The 9941-nt window shown below is 49.2% G+C and overlaps 1 gene segment (V, D, J or C); it reads right to left on the minus strand.

Annotated features, from left to right (window-relative positions):
* Positions 1-4611: 4611 nt before the first annotated feature.
* LOC118997222 (immunoglobulin lambda variable 7-46-like) lies at positions 4612-5250 on the minus strand. The segment is given in 3 exon segments: positions 4612-4673; positions 4758-5066; positions 5152-5250. Coding segments are annotated over 3 exon segments (420 nt in total).
* Positions 5251-9941: the final 4691 nt, after the last annotated feature.

Raw genomic sequence — 9941 nt, forward strand, 5'->3', positions numbered from 1 at the left:
ATTTCCCTTGTTGGCCTTCTCCTAACCTGGTCCTGGCAGTACCAGCCCCACAGCGCCACCTGCTGGTCTCTGATCTAGGGCCCACCAGCCCCTGGACCACACTCCATACTCCTGCAGGGCAACCTGATTTGGCACTGGGACCTTAGGGATGTCACTACCCAGAACAGGAGGATGAGTGGGTTCCTCCATGGGGTTTGGAACTAAGACATCATTATCTCTAGATAACTAATGACTTCTAGGCGGCTACATGCAGGATGCATTCACCGTGTTTATGTTGTCAGATATTTCAGGTTTCCTTGACATGTCCTCTTGCTTCTTCTGCTTGTGCGATGCCATTTCACACATAAGAACTTCTTAATGCAAGTTTGAGTCTCAAAACCTTCACTGGTTCTGCTGCTGGTTCTCAATGACAGAATGTCTATGGGATTTACACTTGTTCGATGACATCACATTGTTGATGTGTGTTGGTGACACTGCTGTTCGAGTCCCACCCCCCACTGGCCAGGTACTGGCGGGTTGTGTCCCTCTCTGTCACTAGAATCAACACTGCCAGAGAGAAAGTGTCCTCCTGCTCTCCACTCCAGCCCATCAGGTCCCACTGAGGGGACTATTCAGTGCTATTCTGATACTTCATTTTTTCCTCTGTCACCTATATTATATATTTATGATGCTTTTCCCTTTACCCATTTTCAGTCTAATCTTAAAATTATGTTCCTTCTAAAGGTCGAAAACTACACCTTTACTATAAACATCTCTTTTGTGTATATTGCTTCTCCTTTTCAATGTAAGGACCTCATTCCACACTAAGTCATAATCAACTTGTATGAAAATGCCTCCAATGTTGACCTTGAAGATAAACCAGAGCTTTCTTGAAATTTCCTTGTGTTTTTGATAATTGATGCTACTGAGGGTTGCCTCATAGGCTTTAGATGCCTATAAACTGAAATGTTTTGAAAACCCTTTAAATAATTAAGATTTGTGTTATTAAACTTGATACTGGTAAAAGTTATGAGCTTGCCAGTCATGGCCTTAAAGGAACAGGGGTCCCTCCTGTGCCTGAGAAACTGGAAGTTCCTGAAGGATGTGACCTCAGTACAAAGTGGACGCTCTGCTGTGTGCAGATGTCAGAGCTCAAGGAGTCATCAGCGCACCCTGGGCCAGGCTCAGGGGACAGATACAGTCTGGGCTCGGGGTACCTGAAACTCCTGGCTATCACAAGCAGGGATTCTCTCTGCCATTCCCAGTTAGCATGAGAGTGGAGATACTGTAGCTTCTGGTGACAAAGAAATGCTCTTTCCATTGGACAAGCAGGAAGAACAGGAGTGATTTTGTGGCATTCCTAGAGGTGGAGGGACTCAGAAGCATCAGTCCCTGCAGCTTCACTAGCACAGGGACAGAGAACCCAAACCTGAGCTGCTGCTGCCCACAGGCAGGGGCAGGTGTGTGGGGTTGTCCTGGGGGAAATGGAGGGCAGATGTTCTCGCACTTTCCTGGGTCACTGGGTTGTATTCAGCTCCTCTGACTGTGACCACCAGTCTGGCCCCTCCTCAAGCTGCAGCCCTGTGTGATTGATCACGGAAGGTGTGTGCACTTACCTGACTCTGGAGAGCCAGGGTGCAATCCAAGAGAGTCCACCATGCCTCTGAAGTCACACACTTAGGGGCTCTGTCTGGGGTTCTGGACCAGTGTCAGAGACACCCACGGTGACTGTGCTGTTCCCCTGGTGAGAGCTTCCACAGGACCTTCCAGCTTGGAGTCTCCTTGTGCACACCCTGGGGAGGCTGAGCTCCCTGATAGTACAAAGTTCACTTTTGAATAAAAGTTGGATAAAAGTTACAATGGGAGATAAATGAAGGGTAGGACACAGTCCAGTTCTTGTGGACTCAGAAAACACCCCTCATGTCAATTCTTATGGATTCCTAGGATAATGAGCTGTAGAAAAGTCACGTCCAGGGACCCAGTTCTCCCACCTTCTCCAGAGCAGACTCATGGTTTTTCAAGCAAAGCTGGGACCATACCTTCATCCTCTCATGTTCCACAAAGGGGTTTCATGTCCTCAGCCACCCAATCTGCACACCTGTTCTTTCCTGACGCCCTTCTTCCTGACATCACAACTCAGGTACATGCCTAAATGCCAGAACAGCTTTGTGCCTGGATTACTCTGAGACCTGCATTTTCACACAGCACCTGCAGTGCCTTGTCTCAGGGACTCAGGGTGCTTCAGGTCCCTGGAAGGGATGCGACCGCTCTGCTGTGTCCCCTAGATTTGATTCCTTAACTTCAGACTGACTTCTTATGCTGCCCTAGGCCTCCTTTTCTTCTCACCTTCTGCCACAGGATGGACCGTCCAGGGAAATGTGTGTCCATCCAGGGACCTCCCAGGCCCTCCCTGAGTCCTCCTGTGAGCCCAGAGCTCAACTCACAGCAAAGACTGAGGAGGGTGGAGGTTGGCTTCACCCCTTGGGAGAGCCCTTGGACGAAGCACCTGCTGAGATCACAGAACGGTTCCTCCTCACGGGACTCTGCCAGGCCTCAGAGGACACAGATGCTGAGTCCCCAGCAGTGAGCACTGAGCCCAGTCTGCAAACCCAGGCCCCACTGAGTGAACAGTCATCCCTGAGCAGCTGGGAAGGGACCACAGCAAAGTCCCACAGCGCCCCCTGGTGTTGGCAGGACACACATCTCTATGTTCCCTGAAGGCCTTGGAGCCCAGCTCGTCCCTGCAGCTCAGTAGGTCACTGACTGTACCCCCATGTCTATGAGGGACTCCCCGACACTGTGATTCTGATCCACTGTGTATAGTCACAGCACAGTCCCTCATTCCCAAATGGAGGCCCCGACTATGTCTCATTCCTGACTGCTGAGAAGGAATGCCTACACATGCCTCTCAAATTCCAATGACGCTACTGTTCTCAAAGTCCTGCACTCAGTATGTCTGCAGTCCCCACACCTCCCTGTCCCATTCCGGGTAGCTACAGGCCTATTTCCATCTACACAATTACCCCATCTACTTTGGACTATTATTCATCCTCACTTTATTGGATTCTTTGACTACTTACTGGTTATATTTCACATATGCACATCGGGTGAGTCCCCTGTCTGATGATAAATTTCTCATACATACTGTCTCTACAATAATTAAGCGGAAATCTTTAGTATCTCATTCAAAGCATTGGTGTCAGTTGGCACTGGGTCCTGTCTCCTTCCTCCCATCTCTTGTCTGTAACTTGTAAACGAGCACACGTGGACCCTGTTGCCTAAACTGAAACTTACCTCTGGATCTTTGGGTTAAACTTTTGTCCGACCCTCCCAACCCCCAATTTCTAGCACTGTCCTTACAAGAGACATGAGCAACCCTTCACCCTACTGCACTTGCAGAAACAGTATCAGCTTAGACCTACTGGGGGATGACTCCTGGCCGTCCGGCAAGGCAGGAGCAGTTCTGAAAGAGCTCACAGCTCTGCACCCCTGCATCTGCTGGCATCATCGCTGGCTCTGTTTGGACCTTGTACCTTCTGATGTAAGTCCCAGGAGGATGTGCTTTAGGAATCTGATTGGCCTGTTTTCCTGAGGGAGGTGGGATTGCAAGATGCCATGCTTGGGAAGAACCACAGATTCAGCTGGTAGAGCTGGTCTTAAGCTATAAGGATGCTCACTGTCCTCTTCTTCCACTTCCCATTATGGATGCCCCACCCCTTTGCTTAGCACCTGGTCCAGATTTCTACCTGGTAACAGGTACCAGAAATCAGTTCTGTATGCCCATGTGCTCCAAACCCTTGTCCTTCTCAAGATGTGGGCTACTTTTTATTATATTTCTATTATGATTCACCCAAGCATTTCTTTTTATATATAATGGCTGTATGATTATCACTAATGTTCCCCTCAAATTAAAAGCCAATGTGAGAGACTTCAAGCATTTATTTGGGATAAAGGGTAATTGCAGGCCTGGGACATAGTTTCATGCAGAAAGCCACAATGTGTCCAAATACGGGAGGAAGGCAGTTAAACCACTGTCTTTACCCCAAAATTGCCTTCACCCCATATGGGGAGAGAACAATTTCGTAAATAGAGGAATATGTTTCTGTGGAATTATGTTAATGAGACTACAAAGAAATTTCTACAGTGAAAATAAGTGAAGTTGTTCTTTAAATAAACACAGTGGAACCAGTTGTGAAGAACGTCTTGAATTGTGAGCCCTGTAGTCAGTCTGTCTGTTCTCCCATTACCTTTGCAAACAGTTGTCTGGAACAGGCAGTTGCTTTGATCCAGAACAGAGTTCAGGCATTCCTGCCCTAAACACCACAGAGGCTGGAGAAGGAAGACAAGCAAGGACATTCCTCTGGGAAGGGGGCTCCCGCTCCATTTCCCAGTGTCTCTGCCTCCTCTGCTTCTTCACACCAGATTATGGAGTGTGTCTTGGTTATTAAATGATGGCCAACCCACCATTACACCTGACTGTCTGTGTGTGCGTGTGTCCACATGGGAATGACCTTTCCTTTGCTGTCCTGCCCATTACCTGTGAAATTGTTGATGACATTTGCTCCTGTTTTAAAGAGGACTTAGTCTTCCTGAAAAGTTGGCTTATATCATGTCACTGCTTAGAAATGTGGATCAGGTTGCACCCCCTGAGGCCATGGAGAACAAACCTGAGCCCACACTGGCTAGACCAGCCTCTGTGAGAAGGAGATGGGGGATGGGAGAAGCAGAGGGTGCACTGAGCCCAGTTTTTGTCTCACTTCCCCCTCTGCATGTATCACTGTGGTGATGGTTGCTGTACCACAGAGCACAGTAATAGGTGGCCTCGTCCTCAGCCTGGGACCCCGACAGGGTCACGGCGGCTTTGTCACCGACGATGGAGCCTGAGAACCGGGCAGGGGTCCAGGAGTATTTACCGTTTGTATCATGAATTAGTGTCACTGGGACTTGGCCAGATTTCTGCTGTATCCAGTATGGATAGTTACTGCTGGTGATGGCTCCAGTGCTGGAGCCACAGGTGAGAGTGACTGTCCCTCTTGGGGACACATTCAGTGAGGGCTCCTGAGTCACCACAGCCTGGGACCTGGACCCTGAAATGAAAACAGACACGTGTCAGGAATGAAGAGGAAGGCAGAGGGATCCCTCCAAAGTCTGGTCTCTGGTGAGTCTACAGACCTGGGCAGAGGGTCAGGAGGGGGAGCAGGAGGAGAGGAGTCCAGGCCATGGTGGACACTTTCCAAATGCCCTGACCTCAGGCTGGGACTGCTCTCTGGGTGTCCCTTTATGTCCTCCTCAGCTCCGAGGGTGAGGGGTGTGTTTGGTGGGGCATTATGCAAATATGATCACACAACACCATCCAATTTTGGGTCCTCAGGACAGTTCTTAGCTTTCCTGTGAGCAGAACGCAGTGGTTGGGTGAGCTTCCAGTCTGTCCCTTGAGGGGAAGCACCTGCTGTCAGTCAGGTCTAACTCAGGCCATGAATGTGGGCACAGGGCCCTTTCCATTAGAGCATTTTGAGCTGGTTTCAGCCATGCACCTCTGAGAAGACCCACAGCGCCCCCTGGTGACGTCCTCTGGGGAACATTCATGGTGTTGGGAACTGTTAAAGTAATGGTGGTGAAATGGAGGGGAAGAAAGAAATGAATGGAGGGAGGGAGGGAGGGAGGAGAGGGGAAGGCAAGTGAAAAGGGAGGGCGGGAGGCAGAAAAAGAAAGAGAGAGAGAGAGACAACAGAGGTAAGGAAGGAAGGAAGGATGGATGCAAGGAGAGAAGAAAAGTAGACATAGTCCTGATTCACTGCTGAAAGTACCCTTTTTCAATTTCACTTTTTGTGCCTTTCAGTTCTACAATACAATGTCCATTTGGTTTGTCTGATGACTCCTGTTTATGTTCAGTTTTTCTCTTTTCCCATTTGTCCCAAGAACACTTATTGTTGCTATTCACATGGATTTAGCATCATTGCCAAAATAATATCTGTCACAGTTCTCCTCATCTGAATCAAGTCAGAGTCATATCAATTGATTTTTTATTTTTCATTCAGCCTTTGACCTTTCTGTTTGCTTTTTTCAATAGGAGGAGGCCCTGGGTCCTGTTGTTTCTTCCTTTAATCAGCCCACCCTCCCATGGGGCTAAGCAGAAGGTCAGGGTATGTGTGTTCCACTCCCACTGACCACAGCAAAGTGGAGCCCTGACTCCACTGCTCTGTGCTCTGACACCTTGTGGGGACTCTGAGGAAGTGTCTGTCAGAAGCTGGTTCCCTTCAAGTTTCATGTTAGAAAAGCCCCTTGCTCAGGCACTGTTGGCCTCAAGGAGGGAAGTACAGGGCTCAGTCAAAGGGCTGGGGGTGGGCATTCACTAGGTCCCACTGGGACCTTTTGTCCTCACTGACAACCAGGGAGGAAGGGGGCAACTGTGGATCTACTCTCCTGCCTCCCACCCCTTCTTCAGTGCTGGTAACACAGGGGACTCAAGGCTCCTCTCACATTCATCCCACAGTCACCAGCAGGGGGCGCAGGGCTGCAGACTAGCACTGCCTTGTACCCCCTCATTTAGTCATTGCTAAGGGCCCTGAATGGAATGAAGATCAGCTTCCTGCTGGGCCACCAGAATCACAGATGCCAGCTGGGTGTTCACTTTCAACTATTATTTCTGGTTCTATGAATAAAGAACACTTGACCTCCTGATATATTTTGGAAACCATTCCTTGCTCCCCCTTTTTATTAAAATTTGTTATAAAATAGTTATTTCCTCATTAAGTGTTCGATAAAATTAAGCAAAAAAGTAAAGTGAGTTTGACGATTTAAAACTACATTGATAGTGTACTTAAAATGTGCAATTACGGCCCTGGCTGGTGTAGCTCAGTGGATTGAGCGCGGGCCTGTGAACCAGAGAATCGCTGTTCGATTCCAGTTAGTGCATATGCCTGGGTTGCCAGCAAGGGACGCAAGAGAGGAAACCATACATTGATACATCTCTCCCTCTCTCCTTCCCTTCCCCTCTAAAGATAAATAAATACATAAATTAATTAATTAAAAATGTGCAATTATGTACCCGAGATTCAACAGAACTGATTTCCCATTTCAGTGGCCAGCAACCACACAGTACAACAAAGCCAGCTTTTCAACAGGTATAATTTCCCATTCAATGTTATTATTGAATTGAAAATAAATGGCATGCTTATCTTTCAAAAAAACTATTTCAATGGTTTTAATGAAGATAATGTGTTTTGAGATAAAAGTAGTAGCAGCTGACAAAATCCATTTTCAATTTTAGTGCAAACTTTATCTCACATGCGGCATTGAGAGTTAGTAAAATATTTCTACCACCCATGGTCTCCTGGTGCTTTCCTGGGAGCAGGTGAACCTGGGAAACTGGGTCAGCGACTCTCTACTTCCTGGTCATTCTGACAAGCCTCTCTGAGGAATGTTTTTTGAAGCAGTCACGTAATGATGTTGTTTGCATTAGGAAGACCAGTCAAAAAAGAATGTATTTAGTTTGACCCCATTTAGACTGACCCAGGTGAGGACGTGAGGTCTCCTGGTGGACAGCACAAGTGACAATTAGAAGTTAAACATGAGGCCCTGGCTGGTGTAGCTCAGTGGATTGAGCGCGGGCCTGCGAACCAGACAATCGCGGTTCGATTCCCAGTCAGAGCACATGCCTGGGTTGCAGGCTGGTTCCTTGCAGGCTGACTACCAGAAGGGAATGCACAAAAGGCAACCATACATTGATGTTTTTCTCCCTCTCTCCTTCCCCTCTAAAGATAAATAAATAAATAAATAAAATCTTTAAAAAAAAGTTAAACATGAGCTGGTGTTGGTTATAGTCAGGGACAGGGCGGTGATGGGTCACCAGGGAGATGTGGGTAGATGTCTCCCTCACTGCTCCATGTAATGGGAGTTCTTAGTACTTTGGGGTTATATTCAGATATGTGGGAGGGATCATCGGCCTCCTGATTGGGCTGGTGCCTAGAGGTGGGCAAGGAGGTCGTGAACACCAACAGGGAACCAGGGAAGAGGCTGAAACCCTGAGGGTCAGTGACCTCTGTCCTGGGTCACAAGGTCAGAGGCCTGCCTGGGAGCCCTGAGGACCAGTAGGTTCACTGCTCCCTGTGCAGGAGAAGGGATGGTGGATCTGGGCTCATCAAGAGCTTCCCAGGGGAAGTGAGCCAGGAACACCCTGGGGATGTCCTACTCCTGTTGGCCCACAGCCTGGCCCCCACCCTGGAGGGCTACAAAGTTCCAATTACATCTGAGAGGAGAGGGGACACGGTCAGTGCCTGTGGGCTCAGGAAAACCACTCACAAATGCCCCATAGTCCTGAGTGGTGGCAGCTGTGAGAGCATCTCATCCATGGACCCACTTCCCCCACGAGCCCTGCAGCAGGATCAGCATTTCCACAGCTGCTGTGGAGCCTCCCCCACCACCTTGGGACCAAAAGAATTTCCATGCCTAGGACCCCATATTTCCCCTTGAGCACCTCCCATCCCTCAGTTTCACAAGTGAAGACTCAGGACCCCAGCAAGGCTCACAGCTGCCCCTGCCCCTGAAATTCCTCCTGCACCCCAGTCTTCACCCAACACCTCACCTCTGAGTTTCCAGTCCCAGAGACACCATGGCTCTCGGCCCTCCCAGAGCTCAGGGTTTGGGTGGGAATGGGATAGTCTCTGCTCTGAGCCCTCACAGCACAGAGTCCTTGCAGTGAGCAACTGCCCCCTGTGGGGTGGTCCTGGGCTGTGACCAAGGAGAAAAACCAGGAAGGGCTGTTACCTCATTTCAGGGAGAGAGGGAATTTCCTCAGGCTCTGGTTGTATTGCACATGGATGACTTCACAGAGGTGACAAAGCCCATGGGGCAGAAGCCAGAATCCGGGCTCAGGGTGGGGGTGGGGCGTTGGGGAAGCCTCCCTGTCTACATGCCTCTCCTTTTTCTCCTGCCTCAGCATCTAAGCAACCTCAAGTGTCAAAGGCAGTTGAGAGCTGTAAGTTTACAGAGAATGAGAAACTCGACATTGCCCTCTGCGTGTTTTTGTAGTTTCCCTCACATTTCAGAGTCCCCGAGAGTTCAGTGAGGTGGGGGACGTGGCACATGTGTCCTTTGACTTCTCTTAGGAGCCCAGGCAATTCGGTGAGATTAACCCACTTGCCATCCTGGCTCAGTGGACCACGGACTCCACACGAGTGCATTTAGGCTTGTCTTTCTGATTTTACATATTGCCTGAAATCCCTCCTCCATCACAAAGCCTTCCTTAATTAATGAATTAGATGTGCTTGGTAATGAATCCCTTACATGAAAAGCCTATAATTCTACTTGTACATATTACCTCCCTACCATTAATTCATTTCTGTGCTTACGATGTAAAAGATTTCCTGGTAAATTTCCTGCGTATTTATGCTAGCTTTGCTCGTAGTTCATATTTTCTCTTGCTCATAGTTCATATTTTCTCTGTTTCCAGAATCACCTTGCTGTGTCCCAGCTGTCTATCTTCCTTGAGGGCATGGTAATGAGGGGGAGGCAGGTAAGCCCCCTGCATGCGGACACCAGGACCCACGCTCCAGTCCACGGGGGTCTGGCCGCCCGTTGTGGCCTGGAAGCATCTTGAGGGGGATGAGTGCTCTCCATCACGCAGGCCTGGCAGGTTGTCTGGATGAGCCCTGGCTCTGCACCTAGAGGCTCAGTCGCCCAAAGCCTCTGATGGCTCCAACTGCGCATGCGCTTGTGGCGTGGCTCCTCACAGTCAGGGTTCTGGAAGGGACAGATGTTGGAGAAGGTGGGTCACAGGAACCGCTGGGTCACAGGAATAGACTCACAAGAGCCAGGTATTCCCTAGGCCTACACTACCCAATGCACATATGTCCACAGCAGAGTGGGAGAGAACCAACTGGTTTTCAGGTGGGACAGGGACACTGGTGGAGTGTCCTTCTCTCTAGGCACCAGGCAGTCCACAAGTCCTCACGTTCACATGG

This window comes from Sturnira hondurensis, unplaced genomic scaffold (genome assembly GCF_014824575.4).
Source record: "Sturnira hondurensis isolate 20B ecotype Veracruz unplaced genomic scaffold, ASM1482457v3 Scaffold0012754, whole genome shotgun sequence".
In the NCBI taxonomy this organism is placed as follows: domain Eukaryota; kingdom Metazoa; phylum Chordata; class Mammalia; order Chiroptera; family Phyllostomidae; genus Sturnira; species Sturnira hondurensis.